Raw genomic sequence first — 22,133 nt, forward strand, 5'->3', positions numbered from 1 at the left:
TTCCAGCTTGTCGCATAAGCACGCCCAACGTAGCATAGGTGCGGAGAGCCAGTATTGATTGAATTATTGACCAGTAAGCGCCCAGATCATGATTCGTCCCGCGGTGGTACATATCAGAGTACCTCAGCGGTCGTGCCCAACATTTCCAGCGAGAATGGATTGCGAAGTAGCTAAATGGACGTTGTAAATCCATGGAGTATATTCATCGGAAATCTCTAGGGTACACGAGCGATATAGGCTGTTAACATACATCGGAATGTTTCCCAACCGGTGGCAGCAGTGAATATAGGACTCCCAATTGACTTATGAAGGTCGGTAAATAAAATCTCCATGTCATCGCTGACGAATTGGAAGAGATCGGGACGGTCATACTCAGACAAGAGTCGATCAATGTCCTCTGAAGGGACCTGGATCAGTTGGTTGTAACCGCCGTAAGTCTCGGGATCAGTGAAAAGGTCAATCCGACGGGCATCTGTGGGCAGAAGGGTCCTTCTCTGACCACGGATGCGGTGAGTCTGGTGTTCAAGAAGCAGTTGGTCCAAACGAGCCTGAACAATGCGTGCCCAAATCCATCGTGCGAGTGAACTGGATGTATAATTAGCGTCCGGTATCCCATTCAGGGAAAAATAGTACTCACATATGAAAATCATCATTATCGACATACCCGCTGTCCTCCTTCCCAGTCTGGTAGAAGAACAGTATGTTCGAGAGGTCATTGTTCCAAATGGGACGCCAACCCCGCTCTCGCGTAATATTATCGGGTGAAGATACTGCAATATGAGACGGAACCTGTGCCTCAGTGATATGGGGTTGGTACTTGGCGCTAGAGACTTCCATGAGCACATCGAGATTTAGTAGAACTCTGAGAAACCGACATACCGCATGTTCCCAACCAAAGAAATTAGTTTCCGTAGCTCTGTACCTTTATCACTTGTCGAAGATAGCGGCATCCCTGTCCAAATGATATGTTAACAGAGTCAGCAATTCCGAGAATCTGCTAAGGCGACGCACCTCCAAATTTTTTCACAGTCCGTAGGTAAACAGCCACAGGAACATCAGAATCTCGAGCATTTGGCACGGCTACGAGGGCAAGCTCCATGCGGCTGAACTTGTCAATGATTCCGTATACCGCGATGCCCATAGAATGAAGAATCTTCTCGTGTCCATCCAGGCACCACTCCTCGTTCGGACCAGATGACCAAAGACCATGGTTATGGCGCTTACGAGTGCGTGGATGTTGAGCAGCTGATGCCTCTGCATTGTCTGCCCTGCGGAAGCGCATTGCAAAGTCACTGAGTAGATAAAGTAATGAGATATAAGAATTCTGATCGAGAACTATGAAGCGTCCACGCACCGTTCAACATGGATACCTTTCAAAGCCAGCTTCTCCTTCACGGTTCTGCAGCCCCATCGCCCGAGTGGATCGTCTTCAGTAACACTAAGAATAGCAAGGCCTTTTTCGAGGTCTGTGAGGCCGCTACGACGCGTGGTCTTGACATCAAAGCGGTTCATAATCTTCTTAATGCTTGAGAGACTTTGTGACATATGAGTGGTACTGATCATACGGCTGAGGGAAAGCAGGATAACACAAAGCTTACCTGATGGATGCGCCAAGATCGCGCTTCACAGCATGTGGAAGGTCCTTGACACGGACACCCTCGTTGACATAGACCTGCAGTCGATCAGGAAGGTCAGGAATGTCTTCGACTAAGAGGAGAAGACAGTCAGCGCATGCAAAATTGCTCGATATTGCGAAGTAGGACTGACGAATAGGACGGTCTCGCTACTGGTTCCCGCCGTTGGGATTATTAGTCCCAATGCGAGTGCTCCTCGCCATTCTGAGAGCAGAACAAGTAGAGCAGGAACGCACTCAAGTTGCTGGACTGGTTTGCTATTTTACACCCCTTATATTTAAAGATGAGTGTCGCCATTGGTGATATAACTTCGTGATTTTCCATCCCTTCGCAGTACAGGTCAGACGGGACTGTACTAAGTTCCGATGCTGAGGGCGGCCTGCTGCCTAGTTCCCCAAAATTCCTACCATTTCCCCAAAGCTCTCTACCTGAATTACAGGTGAACTCGAACCAAGGAGCAGAAGCAATTGTCTCGTTGCTTTGGGGTTGTTTTCATTGTGCCGCAGCACCTCAAAAATACGTAATAATCCCAAATTTTCAACTTTGAGGCATTTTCCAGGAGCATACACGAGCTTTCCATGAGCTCTTGGTACTTCGGAGGTGGCTTCGTGGCAGGGTCCATCTGTAAATTGCAGTAAATTCCATTCATATATGATTTCCGACCACTGGCCCACTATTGTCCCTGAGGCTAGAGTGGCTACAGCACAAGGCTCCCGCATGTTCTTGGGGGAAGGCCCTTAAGCTTGTGTTTGTTGATCCGGAGCCGAAAAGTATCGGAGGTATCTGTTTATGGTAGTCGCGTATCAAGCGCCCAACCAGGTGTGAAGTCTCGTTCTGCAAGGCGAGAGGCAACATAAAAGGGTACAATTTTTGCCAGAGCCTCTCGTTAGCGCACTCAAACTCTCAAAGATCGCTCTATACATCTCTCTCTCTCTCACCAATCCTCAAACATGGCACGCTGCTCTGGTTGCTCACTCCGTTTTGAATTCCTTGCTGAAGGAATGCGTTGTGGGCGCTGCACCAACCGTCCAGCTCGTGATAGCATTGATGATTGGGGGCTATGCCGCAGATGCGGTAGCGTCTACGAGCATCTCGAGGGCGAGATATGCTTCGATTGCGAGAAGTACACTGGCGGTATGTGAAATTACTTACTGTTTCCACATCATTTTGTCCTCATGCCTTATCTGCAGACGATGGCGCTCAGCAGCTTGCGAAGAATGCCATTGCGAATCCCGTCGACCCCAGGAAGCACACCTTACCTGGCGGTAGAAGCTCATCGGCAGAATCAGATGTTCAGGCCATTGATCCGGAGGTAGTAGTGATCCTCAATTTCACTTTTGACTTGTATACGACACTAACTTGCTCAAGGCCTATGCTAAGGCGAAGGCGGAAGTAGCACTTTCACGAATGCGAAATGGATATGCAGATGCCATGGCCCGTGCAGCACCCGGAGTCAAGGTTGCTCGTTCAAAGTTAAAGGGTAGCTTGGGTGTTGTTTCTAAACCAGTCAAGCTTCTGAACATCTCCGTGAGTATACTATCTACATGCCTATTGTGGCGCATTGCTTCACGGCTTTTAATTTCTTTACCGATACAGATCCAGAAGATGACGGATTACGACGGAGGAAAGTACCGCTCCGGGCCTGTTTTTCACGCATGGCAGCGTCGCTACCCCGAGGACACCCCAATGGATGAGGTATTTAACGACGTGTTCCATCTGGTCGTTAACACATACATCGCCAAACCGAGGGAATACCGTATCTACGACATGTGAGTTTTGTTCTCCAACTTTCCCTCAATACGATGCTGAATGCAAACCACAGGTCCGAGTACCAGATTCTTTGGCATCGCTCGAAGACTACCGTTGAATCGGAGATGTGTAAAGGGACAGTTGGTGATCTTTGGCACGCTGTCTCGACTAACTCATTTCTGGTTCCGCCGGGCGATTATAAGGCTGCTGCGATGGTCTGGCACGTTGATGTTCAGTATGACGACAGCCGTGAGCCACATATTGAGGATGTTGAGGATGTAGAGCCAAAGGTGTGTCATTTATGATTTGCTTCTGACTAGCAAGTATTAATTACTTAACATTGCAACTATGTTTAGACACAGATCGTTCCTCGCTCCAAGCGTGCTAATAGTGTTGCCTCTACTGCACTCCGCACTCAAATAGAATCGCGCTCCGGCAAGAAACCACGTAAGTACTTATATGACCAGCTGTATAGTGTCGCATCTCGAAAACTAACTTCCATTGTCTCCCACAGGACTTCTGCCTGCGGGAAAGGACGCCTATGTTACACGAGTCGTCAATCCCTCTGGCACCTCGTACACCGTCATTAAGGGCGCATGGAAGTTTGGGAAAGGAACCTCCGTTATCTGGGTCGAAGAAGAAGACGTTAAGCTCAAGGTCATCGTCGAGAAAACACCATTTGCAAGTGGTGTAACTAAGAAAGCGCACAAGGTCTGTCAATCACCATATGTCTGCATATCCTTTACTAATTACATAGCTTAGGCTTACATTGGAACGGAGAAGATTGCAGCCAAGTATTTCTACGATATTCACGACGGATCCAGCAGCGTTCTCCCGGAAGAGAACCTTCGATGCCTGAAGGACGAACTCTTGCGCCTCCAAATGCTTGGACGCTCAATTGTCAAGTTTCTATCGATCTCGAAGCAGGAGCGTGTCTCGGTATACAGTAAGTAGCCTTGCTCTCGTTTGATTTCTACATTTATTGACGATTCTGCTAGATCTTCGCGTCCCAGAATCGTATGTGCTTCGAACTGTCGAGGGAGAGGACCATGCGTGGCTTGCGGACCCGCTCTTCGAAGGTGCTGAGGTCCAGAAGTTCTCTGGGACTTCCCAAGCAGGCTCGAATAGCGAGAGCCTTGTCGGTCAGACGTGCGACGCCCTAGCGCACTTTTCCTTTCATGATTCGGAGGGTTCTATTGTTTTTGTTGATATTCAAGGTACATTCCATCCCATATTGCAGAATTATTACTTTCTAACTTCACCACCACGCAGGCTTTGACTCCGCAAGCCTTCCAATGTCGTCTCGCCAAGGAAGAACAGCTGCACATGCCCTTACTCTTTTCGATGTAATGATCCACAGGTAAGTACTTCATCTCCGGAAAGTCGCTTTCTGTCATTTTAACTGGTGATGGTTCAGTGTCGAGAAGAGCTACGGTCTTGGAGATCAGGGGACGTCTGGTCTCGAGGATTTCGTCTCCCAGCACCGATGTAACAGCATCTGTAAAGCACTGGGACTTACTGATGTTACAGATATCTGGAAGGAAGTCACTGCAGAACTCAGTGACTGGGAAGCGCAATCTATGTCTGTTCCTGACGTTGATTTAGCTCCCAAACGTTCACCCTCCCCTGTCCCATCGGATAAAGGCCACTCTGGCCTTACAGGCCTCAACCAGTATGGGGAGTCCGAGTCCTCTGAGGAAGATTGAAAGCATCAATGGCCTTCGCTTTCTGATAAATTCGGAATCATTCTTTCATACTATGTACTACATATACTGTTCATGAGGGTGTTTATAGAGTATTATGCATGGATGTACTAGACTCCACTCGCCTATATACGCTGGTTCGTTGACCGATTTCGTGTTGTCCAGGTGCTCCGCCTGCGAAATAGGGGCCTGGGATCGGTGGCTGTGGTCGCCCAGTGCTCGCGCGCGAAAGTTTTATCCATGTCCTTCTCGGACACCCTAGCCGTGTGGTGGTGGTATGTGAACGCAAACAGATTTCTCTCCCACTTACTTATTCGAGAATCGAACTTCTATTCTACTTCTTTCCACAACCGTCAACTAGGTAGTAAGGATCTTATCGAACCCTCCAATGTTTCGACACATCTCAGCACAGACAGCGGTGCGTAGCGTGCAAAACTTGGACGACTGCCGACCGTACACTGTACTGTAGGCGGTCATGACGAAGCCAAGGTTTCAACGGGGTGGCAGAACTTCCCACTGGCACCCGCTCAGAGCCCAGCCGCTCTTAATTTTCGTTCGTGTGGGTTCATGTCAAAGCAAGGCTGCAACACGAAAAAATAACGAAGTCCAGCTTAGTCTCGTAAACCAGCCTCGATTCTTTTGGAGAAGATAGTCGTTCTCCACCATCGGTCCAGCTCTTCCCTTCCATCGTCAATGACCCTACCTCACGCTAAGTCGTCACCCCATCATCCGCTTCTAATGGGATGGACTATAGATTATGCAAACCAGGTCAAGGAAGGACCCACCATCGAACTCCAACCATCGAAGCAACTCCTCTCCAACCATCGACGCAACTCCTCCCCAACCATCGAAACAACTCAAACGCCAACCATCCTGGATAGCCACGCAATCACGCAAGCTCAGACACCGTGAAGTAAGAAGACGAAGAGCGCAAAAAATAATCATGTGCATGTGTCATTATAAGTAGGAGTGGTGGGGATGTAACAAGGATTAAAGTCTCGAGAACGAAGCGAATTAATGCGTACTTTTTTATCATATATGGTAGGAACACCGCCCTCACCATCGTCAAGCGAGGGTCGACGCCAACTTGAAGCCTCTCCCGAGGTTGAGGTGGTACGCAGGAACGAAGCCATTCACGCATCACCAAAACCCCTTCACGCATCAACAAAACTCTTAACCTTGCCCAACCACTTGACATACTCCTTCTGCTCCTTGAACTCTGCGTACTCGGGGATAAAGTGCGCGACGGTCTCGTTGATACCGCGCTCGTCGAGGAATTTTTCGAATTGTTCTTGGAGGAGGGCGTCGAGGGTGTTGAACTGGGAAGGGGGAGGAGAGGTTAGCTTTCGTTCGAGGGAAGGGGGCGAGAGGGAGGAAGGAAGCAGACGGGAGAAAGGAAGGAGAGAAGGGAGGAGTATGACAGAGAAGAGGGGAGGAGAGCTCACCTGAGGTCCAATATACATCCCCCGCCTCTTCCAATCCGCCTCGGCGGTAAGCTCAGTCCCGAGCTTGGCGTCATCGTAGAACGACACGTTCTCGACCATGAAGTGGCCCTCTTGGGCGATCATGTCGATGTTGAGGGAGCCGGGGGCGTTGGATTTTGTGATTGTTAGGGAGGTGCGCTGATGGAGGTGAACGGGTTGGGAAACGAGGGGTGAAGGTGCGGGTTAGGTAAGGTTGAAGGCGTAAGGTAGGAAGGGTTGAAAGGGACAGGGTAAGTAAAAGAGTCAAGTAAGAGGAGACAAGGGGTAGGACGCACGAGAGGATAAGAAGCGGCGCTATCGTCGATGTCCTCGCCCTCGATCTCGTTGTGGGCTTCGAAATCTTCAGGGTCGGCTTGGATGTCGGCGATGGAGAAGATGAGGCGGATGCTGTTGGGGTAGGTTAGGTGTCAGTGTCGGTAAAGAGTACGACGAGAGAGGACGTGTAAGTGAAACGACGGAGGATTAGGTGGCCCAGCGAGAAAGGCTGTCTCGGTCCGGGGTGCCATGGGTAAAGATATGGAATGGAATAGAAAGAAACGTACTGCTCATCACCGAATTTCCTGACGAGAGCGACCTCGTCTTGGCCTGGTGTATCCTCGATCTACACGACACATCACGTCGTTAGAATCCACGTCAAGAGAATGAGACAAGGAGTACGCACAGTCCAAGTACCCTGCTGCAAAAACTCCTGCACGAAATCAGGCGACGAAGCCTCCGCGTTCTCCGTCTGCTCGTAACGGAGCTCCTCAGCGAGTTTCTGGGAGAGTGCGACGTCGGCTGTTACAAGTCAAATGAAGTCATTAAAGCGAATCAGTATCTCGTGGTATGGACATTGGTATTGCGGCCAGGAAAGGACACGCACTGGCACCACTACCGAACTTAGCAGCGGAAACTGAGAAGGCGCGGGAGAGCTGGTTGGCGAAGACAGGTCTGGAGACGGCGTAGCGCGTAGCGACGGGGGTGAACCGGGTGCGTGCTGAGACGCGAACGACTTGGCGGAGAGCTCGGAGGGCGGACATCGTTAGTTGGTTGCTCGAGAAATCTGAAAGCCGTGGAAGGTGAAGGTGAAAGTGAAGAGCAGTTGGTGACGTGACGAAGCGAAACAAATTTCAGCCAAAAGGAACCCCGTCGAAAATGTTCGACGTCACGCGTTCTCACCAGACCTCGCCGTGTTGCCAGCAGATTGCTTGGTCTTGTTTGGCAGTTTCCTGGGATTCAGGGATGGCTGTGCAGAAGGCCGCCCGGAATTTCCCACACAGCGAAAATGCATTCATCATCCGTTTTGGTGTTGGTGACTGTTCTCCTTGAACCTACTGCTTCCACTTCGACTTCCGACTTGGACTTGGACTTGGACCCCAACGGCGACTACGAAAACTCGCTCGGCGCTCTGAAGAAGGACCGCTGAACACTAAAAAACCGAAACCGCCTAGCGTAGCTCTATCGTTTTTTTTCTAGCCCCGCAGTCCGCAAAAAAACCAACCACACCGACCAAACCGGCGCTCGCTTTTCTTTTCTCGACTACGACAGACAGAAGGGACAGAACACAGACCACACAAGGCAAAAAATGGACATCGACAAGGGTATCGTACCGCCTCCCTCGAGCAACGGCCGGGACAGGGAGCGCGGACGCGAGTACGACAGGGACAGGGAGCGAGACAGGGATAGGGACTACGATCGAGATAGGCGAGATAGGGATAGAGACAGGGATAGGGATTATGATAGGGATAGAAGGGATTTAGGTGCGTGTGTGGTTTTGGCCTTCTTCACCTCCTCTCGCCGGGCAGAGGATAGGTGAAGGATTGGATTGGATGAGAGTGCTGACGATGGATGGTAGCCCGAAGACCGAGGCCCGGCGGGGACCACTGGGAGCCTCCCTCGCGTAACGGAGATGTACGTCCCCCCTCCCCCTGCCTCCCCTCTACCTACCACTAACCCCCGGCCCATGTCACGCAGCGCCGCAAACGCTCCCGCAGCCGCTCGCGCTCCCGTTCCCGGCGCAGGTCCGCCTCACCCCGGCGCCGCCGACGCTCCCGTTCGCGCACACGCTCCCGCTCCCCCCGCTCCCGTTCCCGCTCTCGTTCGCGGGACAGGCGGTACAGCTCCCACCGGGACTCTACCCGCGACCGTGACTCCAACACCATGGGCGGCGGCGGAGGCGGGGGGCTGAGCAGCGACCCCTTTGCGCGCTCGCTCGGCGGCCCGATGAACGCTACACACGAAGAAGCGATGGAGTTTGCCAAGATCAGTAAACGCGAGAATAGGGTCTATGTCGGCAACCTCAGCTACGACGTCAAGTATCGTGATTTGATTGAATTCATGCGGGGAGGTGGGTGGGGGAATTTGGATTTTTTGTTTTGGTTTTTTGTTTCATTCTTCGGTTTTGGTTTTGGAGTTGGTTTCGATTCTGGAGTTGGAGGTTTTCGGGAGTCGAACCTGGTTTTGGTTTCGGAGCAGTGGTTTTCGGAGAAGTTGGCGGAGGGTTGTTATCGTAGAGGTGACGATGAGTCATCGGAGAGGTTTGGCGGTTACGGATGAATGAGGTGGGCAGGCAGGCGGGCAGTTGCGTTGTCAGTCGTCTTCGTCATCACCATCATCGTCTTCATCGCCATCGCGACAGGTCTCTTCGAAACCTCGAACGAGCCTATGGGTTTGGTTTTTTGGAGAGAGGGGAGGATCGAGCTGTGATGAGCTGTCGGGTCCGGTTTCCGGGGAGTTATCCGTCGAGATTGAGGAGAGTCGGGGAGTTTTGGAGGGTTATCCGCCAAGATCACTGACCGGGATCGACTTTGGCGAGGTTTATCCTTTGTCAAGGATTGGAGGTTAGAAGAGGAGTAGAGCGGGGGAGGTTCTTGGTTCGGTTTGGTTCGGTTCGGTTGTCTTCATTCTGTTGGTGTTGGTGTTGTTGCGTTGGCCTCGTTAACCCCCCTTGCTTGACCCTGGCCGGTCAAGCTTTGACGAGAAGGAGTTCGGTTTATTGATGGGATGTTTTTTGTGCAGCTGGTGAGGTGCTCTTTGCGGAAGTGCTCGTTACGCCTACTGGGATTTCCAAGGGTTGTGGGTGAGTCATCTTTCTGTCTGTTCTTTTGTTTTTGTTCCAGTCCGCCGGGAGCTTTTGGCGTGACGGCTCTGTTAGAGGAGCGCTTTCACCTGTCATGGCGTTGCGTTCAACGAGGCGTTACGTTGCTCGCGTCCCGCGGGTTGGAATATGAAAAATGATTTGGTGACTAACGCAGTACGATGACAGGATTGTGGAGTTTGCCTCGCAGGAAGATGCGCAGCGTGCGATTAGGGAGTTGTCGGAGCAGCCGCTCTTGGGAAGGCCTGTGTTTATTCGAGAGGTGTGTTCCGTTTCCTTCCTTTCGTCCGCTTCATGCCTCGATGCTATTCCCGGCCCCGCCCTTCGACCCGGCGCTAAACCCCACCCCTCCTTCAACCCGACTCGGACCCTACACCTCCTTCAACTCGATGCTAACGCCCTTTTGACAGGACCGCGAAAACGAAGCCCGTTTCGGCGCCACGCCCGTCCCAGGCAAGATCGGCATGGCGATGGCGGGTCAAGGTCTCCACGCTGCGCCTCCTCCCCGTCCTCCCTCGCACAACTATTTCAGCGGTGGACCTGGTGGTGGGAATCCTGGGAATCAGCTTTATGTTGGGAATGTGCGTCTATTCCTTCCTATGCGGAAGTCGAACTCCATACTGACGCTCCTACTTCGGCGATTCGTTTAGCTCCCGTATCAAGCTGGATGGCAAGATTTGAAAGATTTGTTCAGGGCTGCTGGGAGTATCGTTCGCGCTGATATTAATATCGGGGTGGATGGACGACCCAAGGGTTCGGGAACGGTTGTGTTTGAGACTGTGAAGGATGCTCAGCAGGCTATCTGTACGTTCCCCTCAACCGTCTCCAGGTTGGATTTGTATGCTGACCCTCGACTTTGTAGCGATGTATAATGGCTTCGATTGGTACGGCCGGATTCTCGAAGTTCGCGAGGTTCGTCCATTCTCCTTCGTGTTTTGTTAGGCGTAGGCGCACTGACGATACATGCAGGACCGATACGCAGGTCTCACAGGCCCCGGTTTCCGTGGTGGACTGCGCGGCGGCCCACGAGGCGGTCTACGCGGTCTGCGAGGCGGGTTCCGCGGTGGTTTCGGACGCGGCGGGTTCTCAGGTGGACCCTCTGGTGGTGGTGGTGGACGTGACTTTAACCAGGACATTTACGCTGACTACTCTGGTCCCGATTCCGCTGCTAATACCTCGGGTGGAGGAGGGGGTGGAGGGGGAAGTAATACGGTCACGGGTGTTGGAGCGGCTTCGAATGTGAAGTTTGAGACTGGGTATGGGGGGTATGCGCCGTTTGGGCCTAATTATGTGCCGCCGGAGCCTAGTCAGCAGATTATGGTTCGGAATGTGAGTGTCCCTCTCTTTGCTCTTTCGTCCTTTTTCCTCCCTCGCTCCCCTTCCCTTTCCCTCCCTTCCTCTGCATTCTACCCTCCCCTTTGAAACCACTTCCTACCCATCCATCGACTCTTTACTTACGACTCTTGTCTACAGCTCCCGTGGTCCACGGCCAACGAAGACCTCGTCGAACTCTTCGAAACGACAGGTCAAGTCGAAGTAGCCGAGATTTTGTTTGATGGAGCGAGGAGTAAGGGGTGTGGTGTTGTACAGTTTGCGTTGACGAGTGAGGCTGAGACTGCGATTGCCAAGTTTCAGCATTATATGTATGGGGGGAGGCCGTTGGGTGAGTTTTTGATTCTTTTTTGGTTTGTTGAACTGAGGGGGGAGGGGGGTTGGGCTTTTGGGTTGGAGGGGATTGGGTTGAAGTTGGGGGATGGACGGGCGATGGGCGATTTGAACCAGCCGTACCACTCTCCTCGTCTCGCTTGGCTCCCTCGTTTCACCCTCCACCGTTTCACCCTCCCTCATTCCCCGCTCGCACGAACATGTAACTTGGGTCCAAGCACCTGTCCGGCGGGCGACCTTTTTTTTTTCCTTTTCTGCGTTTGGACGTATCATTTGTCGAGTGAATTTTTTTGCTGACGCCGATTTCTTTTGTATAGATGTTCGATTCAATGATAGGTGGCATACATTCTCGCCTGGAGCTGCCAAGGGTGGACAGGTTGGACAGGCTGAGGGTGCTTAAATGCGCCCCCTATCGTCGTCGTCGTGAAGACATATGTTATGACTACTCTGGTTCTTCTTTCTTATTCCTACTTGTCGTCGGTTTCTTCGGAATCCCGTCTTTTCTTCCTTATCGCGTATTAGTTTCACACTCGCCGTCGTAGTTTCCTTTGTGATTCCTCATATTTCCGCATTCTCGTTCCTCGTTTTTCTCTTCCTGGTTCTTGACGAGTGTTTGTAATCTTCCGTACCTACATCCCGCCTTTTCCTTTTCCGTTTGTCTTTATCTTTTTCCTTTTCCATTTTCCGATTCTTTTCTTGGTCGATGTAAATCCCATAAAAACTGCCTTACCTCTTGCCTGTTGCGTGTTGGCGGCTCGTCCGAACTGATCTGATCGTTTTTCGGTTATGGTTGTTTTTGACTTGTGTGTACATGCATACCGCAGCGTCCTGTGTATGTAGTGTATATTCTACGAGATTTATTATTCCTCCTGACTGGTAACCATTTGCGAGATTCGGGATGGAGTGTGAGAGAGGTTTGTGGTTGTGCATCCGGTGTGCCGAGTGGGTTCGTGATCAGTTGTCATACAGTAAGTCTTGGCCGAGAGTCCAGTGCATTCAGGAGTCTAGCGCATTCAGTGAGTGGGTTATGTGTGGTCCTCGGTGGTGGAGGGGTTGTGAACTAGGTGTTGTTGAGCGCTGGAATGGGAGACGAGGGTATTGTTTGTAAGAGGGAGATGGTATGTATTGTGTTGGTGTTGGGAGAGGCTGGCATATGCTCGCTCGGGCTCTCGAGTGCTGGGCACCTCGGGTGGTGGTGTAAATGTAACTTACAGATGGTTATGAACGCGAGAATAATTGCTTACTATACAGATCAAGGAAATGAGGATGAGCCATTTGAAGTTAGGTAAACGAGAGAATACAGGAATTTAGATAGGCCAATTCTCGAGGATTAGCCCGCGTGCGAGGTTGACCATTGAGAGGTTCTGATTCGTTTCTAAAGCGCTAGATGACCAATGACCATCGTTAACCTGAACTTGGGAAGTGGGTGAGTGTGGGCGTGACTTTGTCGTAGCACCTCCTTGTTCTTGAACTGCTACATACCAATTTGGATCCTTGAAACTGAATTGTCGCGTAACTCTCGATGTCTGAAACTGTGTATATGTTCTTTCGCTGATTTTGTCGATGTCTATCTCACGAGAGGCAGACAGGAGAAGGCTTTAGACTTGGTTCAGACGGAGCTGTGCGTCGTCCAGTCAGCCCAACCCATCCGGTTATCAACTCGTTACCGGGGTATCGTAAACGCCGTTCGCGGTCGATGTAGTAGATGGAGTACGACATATCAACGGCATTCTCGATTCAAGCTGGGGAAGTACTTACATAAATGATGGGGGTCTCGTCTGTTAAGCCTATTATACTTGACTGCCAACTGCTATGGAGTGTGTCTACTATCGATGTACCGACGTCCTTTCGCGGAGCCGACTCTCTGAGAGTGGCAGGCAACAAGGATGGTGTGAAGACGGTGGGAAGTTTCTTGACGCTCGAGAGTTGACCTTTGTTTCTCAACATGAGCATGATCTTTAGGTTGACCTCGATATTACTGCGAATCTCTTCTCCGTCATCGACGAGGATGGGGTCGGATACACAGACACCCCGCTGGACCCAGGCGAGGTAGGTCTAAAGCGAAGAAACAAGGCTTGGCCTGGTCTCACAGCGGGGGCGAATTGGTTGAACAGACTTGACGTGTAGCCGGTTAGAACATCGAGTCGAATACCCGGTGTGATATGCGCGGCTTCCGACTTGGGTTTAATTCAGTTACTGGAGCGTCGAGTTTTGATCTTTGTAGCGAATTTGTAGATATACAGAAATTGGACGACGGGTCGTAATCTAGCCGGTGAACTAAGCGTTTTGCTCCCATTGTCCCTCTGAATGTTGAATACCCATGGACCGACTGCCACTCGATATGTGGCATGCCACAGATAGCCCAATCAATCACAGTCCGCGCACGCGTTCGCACCTGGCTAAATGTATCATACGAGTACACATACCCTGAGTGTACGAGTACCAGGCGACTTGAAGAACGGAAATACACACGGCTTTATATCGATCGTACGGTTTAATTTCAGGTGGCCTGAGCGGTTGAACATGCCACTGGTAGGAGAGTGGCTGTGGAGTTGTGGGAGAATATTTCTTGTTCAGTTATAAAGCTTGAAGATGGCCACTCGACACCTCTTTACCTTGAACCACATCCTTAACAATCAGAGAATATTCCTCGCACCTCCTACTGAATCATTTTTTCGATAATTTGATATGGAGGCTACCATGAAAGCCTCCACTTGTCCGATGTAAGTCTCTCAACTGTTTGAACTCTCGAGAGCCTTGAGGCTGTCGCATGCCACTCTACTCGTTACTGACTGTAGCCCCAGTACGCCTCCGCGTATCCCTGCACGGGATACAAACACTAGCAAGCACTCCTCTGCTCCCCAGGTCAAAGTATCACCCCGCTCTGTGACAAGCCGAGCAGCTGCAGACAAGGCCACCACCATCAGGGAAAAGCCAAAGTGTAAATTGAGCCTCTATTGTGCAACAATAAGAAAAATGAAGTCCAATAGCGCCGAATTTCTATTCGGTGTCCAAATGTAACTACTGCACGATGCAGCCCCTTCATTTATACACAATTATGCACAGACAAGCAACATTCAATGGCCCATTTCACTGCTCGATTCAGCTCATCATTCCCTTAAATCAAAGCGGTCACGATGGATGGTGCAAGTCCACGTTGTATTGTCATTCAATGTTGGCTAATACAAGAACTTGTCGAACGACGTATATATCGAAATGAACTACGAGCCGGCTACCAACTACGATCAAACCCGATTTCCAAGTCCCAATCCCGATATCACTCATCCTACTCAGAGCACCGGCAAAACCACTGAGACTCAGGCCTGCTACAGAGAAGAGAAAGGGATGGTCAGTTGTGATACGTCAGGCTGCGAGGGGATGTCTCACTTTGGCAAATTATGGCGAATCAAGGCGAATGGGGGTGACCTGAATAGCGAGCGATACCTACTACAGCAGTGAGCACCCCTGGTGAGGAGAACGGTCTCCAGAGTACATACCTGATGGGAAGCAGACAAGTCTTGTATACGGCCGCAGTCTGGAGTAGGCGTTGCGGCAAAACGCGACAGAAAATGCTGAGGACGACGGCCTCGGACAGGGAAGGTGAGGGAATGTGGACAAGGTCGCTTTGCTGGCGTCGCGACTCTTGCGCGACCGTCTGAACGACATGTCACGTGTCCATTTCACACACACAGCCGAAGCTTGCCGCGTCGCCCGCGAAGGTGAGAGCGGACTTTGAATGGCTTCTCCTTCTTCTCGGAGTGAAATCTACCTCTGCTTCGCATTCCAAGCTGAATCTCAGTCTTCTTGTTCAACCCTGAGGATGTAAATTTGCAAGAAGTTTAATATCTGCTACTCCATACCACCTATCGAAAGGCCAATGTCGAGAAGTGCAGCCTGAGCGTCAAAACTCCACACTTCACCGGGAATTTGGCGGTAGGACCCAACTTGAAGAGCACTGAAATGTCCCAGAAAATTATGCCTTCGTACGAACAAGTGGTCACATTTTTGCTTCAAAATGGACTAAAATGACAGGGGCTTCGTCACTGAAGCACATTGATGTCCATTAGCCTCATCCGGGGCAACAGTGTACAAAATGTTCTCAATGATGCATCATTTATACTTTGGGTTTTTCCTGATGACGGACATGCGCATGGACATCGGCGATCTCATGAATTCGGAAATGTACGTCTGCACGTACAACCAGTTCAAGGAGTACTACCTCCCCAAGTGTGATGATGAGACGATGTCCTTTGTGAATGATGCTCTGAAGGCATCCGAATTCCTTGTCCCTCGCGAGGAAAGGACTGGACTAGATGACGGAGCCGCGGTGGGGAATGAAGATGAAGATGCGCCGAGCGACGACGCCGGGTCTGTTCGAGAGAGCAATGACGAGCTTCCACAGGAACGTGGTGAGCTAAATGGAGAGGTTGGGGAAGTTGACGAAGGGAACGAGGGCGAAGGAGAAGAATGTGAGGAGATCGAGGAACAAGGTTATGTATCCGACGACGAAGGCGAGGATGACCAAGGAGCCGAAGGAGAAGGCGACTCGAACTCACAGGTCTACTCTCACGTGCTGTGTAACTTCCAAATGAAGCCCTCCCTGTTGAGGAAAAAAGCCAAAAACAATACGACCAGCTCATCTGACAAGCCGAAGACCTCCAACACTCACGAGAACAAGGTGTTCAGTCCACTTGGCGAAATCGGAACCGAGATCCTCAAGGCGTTGGACGAGAAAGGTATCAAAAGGAACGGTAGTCATCTTCGAATGTGTCCACACACGACAATCTATTCCAACATCCCTGGATGCAATCAAGAAATCGACGCATGTTTGACGAAGAACAAATCGAAAGCGCTCGACATCGCCGACATCCTCGTTCCCTTTGAGTTTAAGCTAGCCTACACCATTGCTAAGGTGTTCCTGGTAAGTGTTCTCCCAGCGTCATCCAGCTCTGTCGACGAACTAAATGTCGTTTTTAGAATCGCCGACAGGTTGTGTCCCAAGCCAACCACACAATGAACGATGATCCTCGTCGCAGATTCATGTTCGCGGTAAGTACGCGCCTCCACTTTAGTAAACCTTGCCTAACATCTACGATTCTCATTTGCAGATTACCATTGAAGACGACCGTGTGTCGCTCTGGTTTTTCTCTCGATCGCATTCAGTCAAGGCAAAGTCGTTTAGCATGATTGATGTAAGCCACCTATGAACTCTGTGATCCGGTCTTCATCTGATCATTTTTCAGCGACCTGATCTTCTCGTCGAGGTTCTGGTTTCACTCTTCTGCGCGACAGAGGAACAACTTGGATTGGACCCTCTTGTTCACCTGACGGAAGACCGACGATACGTCTACGAGTTTCCCCCCAACAAGACGCGACCCAAACCCATCTTCTATCGCACCACAGGAACTGTCATCGAGGCCCGAACCCAGCGTCTGATCTGCCGCGCCACACGCATCTGGAGGGTGATCCAGGTGGAGTCTCCAGATCATACGGAGGCCATCGAGGGGTCGAAAGAGATGATCCTCAAAGACGTCTCCCTCCCCGAGGAGTTCCGGACAGAGTTCGAGATTCAACGCGACTTATTTAGAGACCTCGAAGATTTAGCTAAGGACAAGGAATGGCGTCAGCGCGAGATACTGAAGGATTTTGTCGCGGAAGACTTGGTTTCACTGGAACGTGCATTGCAAGGCGGTTTCAAGAGGTATTTCTCTTGCATTATCGACGAACACGTTGGTGAAGTTACTCCTCCGCTTTGCCCTGGGGCATGGGCCGCCACTACTCCGATGTTTACCGAACCAAGGACCATAGCTCCAGACCACAACAGGAATCGTGCAGCCCCTGGTACACGGGCACCAAGAAGGCCTACTGCTGGCCCCCCTGGCGAACTTGGCACCATACAGGAAGAGCTGCAACACAGGGGCTTCAATCCTCGGCGGCCGTGTCGCCTGATCTTTGACGAACCATGCATACCACTTAGCGACGTGCCTACACTGGGCGAGCTGGTTGACATTGTTCAACAGTGCTTGATCCGTACGTCACATTTGACCTTATCTCGTCTGCCAGTCACTAATTTCCTTTTCCACAGCTCTGCGACTTATGTTCTGCGTTGGATGGGTCCATCGGGATATCAGTCCAGGAAACATCCTTGTTTTTCGTACATCCCCAACGGCTCAGTGGCAAGTTAAACTCTCGGACCTAGAGTATGCCAAGCGGTTTCCATGCGACGATCAGCCTAGTCCGATACCCAAGACAGTAAGTCTTTTACTGATCCAGTCCCTTGTTTGCTCGTCCTGACAGTTGTTGACCCAATAGGGAACCCCTGCCTTTATGGCATGCGAGATCCTTACAAAATCACTGATTTCCAAGACCGGCACTGGCAAAGGAGTCTCGAGGAGAAAGGGTCCCAACAAATTGCCGGTCATCCACAACTATCAGCACGATCTGGAGTCACTTTGGTGGATCATTCTATGGGCGATCACCATGAGGGTGAAGCAGAGCTTGCAAAGGGCTAATCTCCTGTTTCGCGAAGCGAACGCACATGCTCGGCGCGGCGTTTTTACCGATGAAGATAGTATTGAAGACCACGAACAGGTCTACCCATGTTTCCCAGTGCTCCTTTGCCTTTCCGGCTTTGTAGAGCAACTCGATCTCCTGCGAATCTACTTTGAGAGCGAGTACATTTCGCGTAATCGTGGAAATAAGCAGCAGGATATTGGGACCTACTCTTTGATCGTTAGCGAAGGATTTTGGAATTTCTTCGAAGGCATTAAGGGAAGCAGGAAGGTCTGGGGAGACCTTCCGCTCTTGACGGACACTGAATTAGCGCCTGGAACAACGGCGCCCAGGGGAACCAAGCGCAAGTACTCCGACATGAACAGGGCACCTCAACGTTCGAAGGACGCGCCGAATCCCCAATCTCTGAAGCAGGATGATCGCACGTTGAAGTCAGCTCACTCCACAGCGACACCTAAGGGAGGGCATGGTGAAAAAGTGACCAACCAGGAAATTGAAGAGGGTCAAGAACAGCCGGCGTCAAAGAAGGCTCGTGCTTAATTACAGGGAAAGGCCACACTCCATGTATTGCTAGCTGTGTAACTTCCGCGCATTGTATATACACGTCTTCTACCATTAACAGTTACGATCTTGAGTGATATTATCTGGAGATATAAGAGGCGTTGTGCGACGTTAAAACGCTTTTTGGGATATGGGGCTGGTAGTTAACGCTATGTGAAGTTCATAAGCTGTCAGATTGAGGTTTTTGACGATGCACACCGAATAACCTCAATTTCTGAGACTGCCTTGCGCATCGCTCCAACAGTGTCTACTTAGCTGGCAGGACTTGTGATGCCTCTGCCCATTTCTCTTTCGACGACTCCGATGGTTCGGTTGGTTGCCTTTGTTGATATTTAAGGCGTCTTGCTTGTGGCACCTTACACGGCCTGGATAATGGGGACCCGACAACAATGGTGATTCCAGTGTTTGAGTTCGCGGAAGATGATTGACAGGTGTGAATATCGAATTGGGACCCATGTACCTTGGCTTTGCAAGTCTCGACTGTTTTTCATATTCTCTAACCATCCTGTGATATCAATGCTTTAGTTATCCCAATGATAACCATAAATCACCGGTTGCATTAGTTTAATAGCTATGCTCCGCGCTAGATAACACGCTTGGGCGCCAATGACTTTAGGGCCGGCTCATTGTACACAACGTGCCAGATCGCTCTGTGCTACACGTTTTACACCCCTAACCCCTTCGGCGTCAGGAGTATAGGACATGTATTTAGCCATTATCTTCTCCTGTTGGCCACGATATACAGCAGCTCGAAATCTGGAGACCACCAGTAAGGCTTATCAATCGATGCATCAATCTGCGGCGACGCAGGCCTGCTCCGAGCTAGAGTATGTGGCATACTGGACTTCCTCGTAGTATTTATACTAGTCTAGCTGGTGTGAATTGATTCGGATGTATATTTCTTTTTGGGTGGATGTCAAGCCCCGCGGCGCGTCAGTACCGGTGGCTGTGGCCGTACAAGGCAGGCGCGTGGGAATGCGGCGCCAGAGCATCAAAGGCCTTCGACGCGACCTTTGCATCTTGTCCTTGAGCCACTACCATCTTCAAAGCAATCGCGTCTGAAACCCGTATCTCGCCACACGCTAAGACGACTAAGACCATGGAACCGCAATTCTCCATCTGTGAAATTGATGAATTCATGACAGCCTACCTTCCGGACGCCAGTCAAAAGACTTTCGACTCCGTTATTCGCGAACTGGAGAGGGAGAAGGTCCTAGCACTCCGCCAGCCGTCTCGGGGACGACAACGTTCAACGAACAACCAACGGCCAATTTATACACATGCTCTCAACGTATTCAAGGGTCTTTTCCGCCAGGGTTCCGCCAAAACCACTCGCGTCATCGAGTCGCTCCAAGGCGTCGCAACCGCAGTGCAAAAAGCGCTACAGAAAGTTACTGGAACAAACATCAAGACCCGTGCTATTCGAGCGAGCAAGATTGAGGACGAGTGTCCGTCTGAGGCTTATCTCACCGCTAATCTTGATGGACCAGTTCGGTATACTGACGTCCTCGTCCCGCTAACGGTCACCGGTCTCAAGTCAGCCACTGACGAGGTGAGGGATCTTGTCGGATGTGAGGAAATTTCAACTGACGAATTCCAGACTCACGTCGATCCCACTGAGGGTCTTTTTCGCATAATGAAAGGCGATGTACGCCGAAAATTTTCCTTCGCGGTGAGTGCTATTAGTTGGTGGCTTACCTTCGCCCCTGATTTCGTTCTTACCAGATCACCGTTCAAGGCGAGAACATGTCACTGTGGTATCTTTCTCGGCCACTCTGCGTGAAGACAGCACCGATCAGCATATTCAATGTATGTGCTTCCTTCGACGATTTTGTTGCGACGCTGACCTCCTTCACGCACAGCACCCCGACTTTCTCATTCACGTTCTCGTCGGATTTCTATCTGCGACGGAGCAACAGCTTGGATACGACTCGCTCGTCACCCTTCTCCAAGACCGTACCTACGTCTACGAATTACCGCCTGATGGCCAACGGTTGGAACCTCTGTACTACCGGACTATTGAGCTCGTGTCAGAGATCCACGCACAAGACCCTGCTGGCCGCAGTACACGCGTCTGGCGAGTGCAAAGGGTGGTGTCTAAGACCGACCCTACCCAAATACCCGGAGAGCCGGAGGTGATTCTCAAGGACGCCTTCTTGGACCGACATACCCCAACAGAAGCCGATGTTCAGGAGCGGCTCTTCCAAGACATCACCGTTTTCTCTCGGAAGAAGGACTGGCGAAATCAGTCGATTCTGAAAGATTTCCCCAGCGCTGACTTGCAGTATCTCGCGGAAGCGTTGACCGGCGAGAACTTCAAGAATTATTTCTCTTGCATCACCGACAAGTTCCTGAGCGCCCCGTTGGATACGTCCACCTTGCCTCTGGGTCAAACATCGACGTCGGGTACCAGCGCGCATCCTGGGCTTCCAAAGCGTCGATGCTTTTTCGTTTACGAATTGATCTGCACTCCGCTTTCCGACATTCCGACGCTCGGGGAGGCCATCGATGTCCTCAGACAATGCAGAACAGGTAGGTGATGTCTCTTTCAATCATTTCAACGACGGCGCTGACAGCCTCTTCATTAGCCCTTCAGCTCATGTTCTGCGCCGGGTGGCTCCACGGCGATTTGAGCCCGGGAAATATTCTGGCGTTCCGGTCGAGCCCAGATACCCCCTGGCAGGTGAAACTCTCCGACCTCGAATTCTCCAAAAAATTCCCTATTACAGGTGCCGCAATAGACGAAGTAGTGATGGTAAGTTCATTCCTTCTTTAGAATGAATTGTGTGAATTAATCCTTTTGGCAGGGTACACCCCAGTTCATAGCATCCGAATTGCAATCGTCCCGCTACATCTACCCACGAACAAGGAAGAAAGGCCAAAGCGGGAAGGGTATTCGCCCCAAACTGAGGGTGGTGCGCAACTTCCAACACGATGTAGAATCGATGTTTTGGATTATCCTCTGGCTTGTAACGATGAGAGCCATCAAGAGCTTGTCTCGCGCTTTTCCGAAGGAATACTTCGGATTCCGAATCCCCGAAGGGACCATGGCTGCGCGCTTTAACCTCCTAACCCAGGGGAATTCGCTTTGGGAGCTCCCCGACTTCGAGGATTCAATTCCGCCACCCCTTCGGGATGAAGACTGCCCCTTCCTCGATGAACTCGACGACATTCGGTACGACCTCCAAGACCAATACGAAACGCGCAATAAGGAGGGACGCCAAGGCGACATCGAAGCCTATTCCCGGATTATGGGCGAAGCCATGTCGACCTTCTTCAACAGAATCGAGGGTTCGAGAGAGAAATGGGAAGGTGTTCAGTTGTACACTGATTTGACTCTTCATCCCGCACATAGGAGGGACGCCACTGTCCTGCTGCCTGCTCTATCGCCCTCGATGAAACGGAAGTTGGAGGATCCTGAAGCCCCCGTTCCGTCACGGCGAATAGGCGGTGACGCTGATCGACCTCGCAAGCGAGTGCGATTGGATGTTCAGTCTCCTTGTCAACGAGCTGGTCCAGTGACGAGGTCCATGACGAGAAGCCAGGCTCAGGCGGGCCCTATGACCAGATCAGCGACTCGTCGGCTCCAGCAATCGACCACCAAAGGGGTAGCAGCTATGCCCACTCGATCATCGACTCGCAAAACTCCCCGATAAACATCACCACCAACAGCTATTCTATCCGAACTCGATGTAAAGACTACGTTGCAGCGCATATGTACCAGTACGATGATCTTCCAATTATGTAC

General features: G+C 51.1%; 6 protein-coding genes across 6 annotated transcripts; 4 read left to right on the top strand and 2 right to left on the bottom strand.

Moving 5' to 3' along the window:
* Positions 1 to 215: 215 nt before the first annotated feature.
* Positions 216 to 1,931, bottom strand: CC1G_07427 (hypothetical protein; the record flags this gene model as incomplete). Its single annotated transcript, XM_001832004.2, has 7 exons — positions 216 to 585; positions 638 to 823; positions 880 to 952; positions 1,012 to 1,292; positions 1,355 to 1,534; positions 1,599 to 1,707; positions 1,871 to 1,931. The coding sequence occupies 7 exons, from the start codon at positions 1,929 to 1,931 to the stop codon at positions 216 to 218; spliced, it is 1,260 nt and encodes a 419-aa protein (XP_001832056.2).
* A 653-nt stretch (positions 1,932 to 2,584) lies between these two features.
* Positions 2,585 to 5,089, top strand: CC1G_07428 (atypical/Alpha protein kinase; the record flags this gene model as incomplete). Its single annotated transcript, XM_001832005.2, has 11 exons — positions 2,585 to 2,768; positions 2,825 to 2,946; positions 3,003 to 3,161; positions 3,231 to 3,403; positions 3,457 to 3,673; positions 3,740 to 3,830; positions 3,898 to 4,094; positions 4,146 to 4,329; positions 4,382 to 4,600; positions 4,656 to 4,743; positions 4,801 to 5,089. 11 exons carry the CDS (start codon positions 2,585 to 2,587, stop codon positions 5,087 to 5,089), a joined length of 1,923 nt encoding a protein of 640 aa, XP_001832057.2.
* A 1,049-nt stretch (positions 5,090 to 6,138) lies between these two features.
* On the bottom strand, positions 6,139 to 7,667 carry CC1G_07429 (regulatory protein suaprga1). Its single transcript, XM_001832006.2, has 6 exons — positions 7,433 to 7,667; positions 7,232 to 7,347; positions 7,113 to 7,171; positions 6,846 to 6,957; positions 6,532 to 6,708; positions 6,139 to 6,405 (listed from the first exon to the last, which is right to left on the bottom strand). Exons 1-6 carry the CDS (start codon positions 7,587 to 7,589, stop codon positions 6,241 to 6,243), a joined length of 786 nt encoding a protein of 261 aa, XP_001832058.2. The 5' UTR covers positions 7,590 to 7,667; the 3' UTR covers positions 6,139 to 6,240.
* Positions 7,668 to 7,885: 218 nt separating this feature from the next.
* Positions 7,886 to 12,080, top strand: CC1G_07430 (RNP domain-containing protein). Its single transcript, XM_001832007.2, has 11 exons — positions 7,886 to 8,309; positions 8,405 to 8,460; positions 8,524 to 8,896; positions 9,568 to 9,628; positions 9,815 to 9,908; positions 10,057 to 10,227; positions 10,297 to 10,450; positions 10,509 to 10,558; positions 10,616 to 10,975; positions 11,120 to 11,309; positions 11,629 to 12,080. The coding sequence occupies exons 1-11, from the start codon at positions 8,135 to 8,137 to the stop codon at positions 11,709 to 11,711; spliced, it is 1,767 nt and encodes a 588-aa protein (XP_001832059.2). The 5' UTR covers positions 7,886 to 8,134; the 3' UTR covers positions 11,712 to 12,080.
* Positions 12,081 to 15,455: 3,375 nt separating this feature from the next.
* CC1G_07431 (other/FunK1 protein kinase) lies at positions 15,456 to 18,364 on the top strand (the record flags this gene model as incomplete). Its single annotated transcript, XM_001832008.2, has 6 exons — positions 15,456 to 16,232; positions 16,289 to 16,360; positions 16,420 to 16,503; positions 16,555 to 17,341; positions 17,397 to 17,563; positions 17,624 to 18,364. 6 exons carry the CDS (start codon positions 15,456 to 15,458, stop codon positions 18,362 to 18,364), a joined length of 2,628 nt encoding a protein of 875 aa, XP_001832060.2.
* A 1,120-nt stretch (positions 18,365 to 19,484) lies between these two features.
* On the top strand, positions 19,485 to 22,041 carry CC1G_07432 (other/FunK1 protein kinase; the record flags this gene model as incomplete). Its single annotated transcript, XM_001832009.2, has 6 exons — positions 19,485 to 19,937; positions 19,986 to 20,057; positions 20,111 to 20,194; positions 20,248 to 20,917; positions 20,974 to 21,140; positions 21,193 to 22,041. The coding sequence occupies 6 exons, from the start codon at positions 19,485 to 19,487 to the stop codon at positions 22,039 to 22,041; spliced, it is 2,295 nt and encodes a 764-aa protein (XP_001832061.2).
* Positions 22,042 to 22,133: the final 92 nt, after the last annotated feature.

Source organism: Coprinopsis cinerea (genome assembly GCF_000182895.1).
Source record: "Coprinopsis cinerea okayama7#130 chromosome 9 map unlocalized cont3.9, whole genome shotgun sequence".
In the NCBI taxonomy this organism is placed as follows: Eukaryota; Fungi; Basidiomycota; class Agaricomycetes; order Agaricales; family Psathyrellaceae; genus Coprinopsis; species Coprinopsis cinerea.

Excerpts from the sequence above, each read along its gene's own strand:
- CC1G_07429 (XM_001832006.2), bottom strand. The coding sequence starts at position 7,589 with ATGTCCGCCCTCCGAGCTCTCCGCCAAGTCGTTCGCGTCTCAGCACGC. Across the intron at positions 7,348-7,432 it reads TAAGTTCGGTAGTGGTGCCA|CCGACGTCGCACTCTCCCAG; the intron begins GTGCGTGTCCTT and ends GACTTGTAACAG. Across the intron at positions 7,172-7,231 it reads TGCAGCAGGGTACTTGGACT|ATCGAGGATACACCAGGCCA; the intron begins GTGCGTACTCCT and ends TGTGTCGTGTAG.
- CC1G_07430 (XM_001832007.2), top strand. The coding sequence starts at position 8,135 with ATGGACATCGACAAGGGTATCGTACCGCCTCCCTCGAGCAACGGCCGG. Across the intron at positions 10,228-10,296 it reads ATCAGCTTTATGTTGGGAAT|CTCCCGTATCAAGCTGGATG; the intron begins GTGCGTCTATTC and ends CGATTCGTTTAG. Across the intron at positions 10,559-10,615 it reads GGATTCTCGAAGTTCGCGAG|GACCGATACGCAGGTCTCAC; the intron begins GTTCGTCCATTC and ends CGATACATGCAG.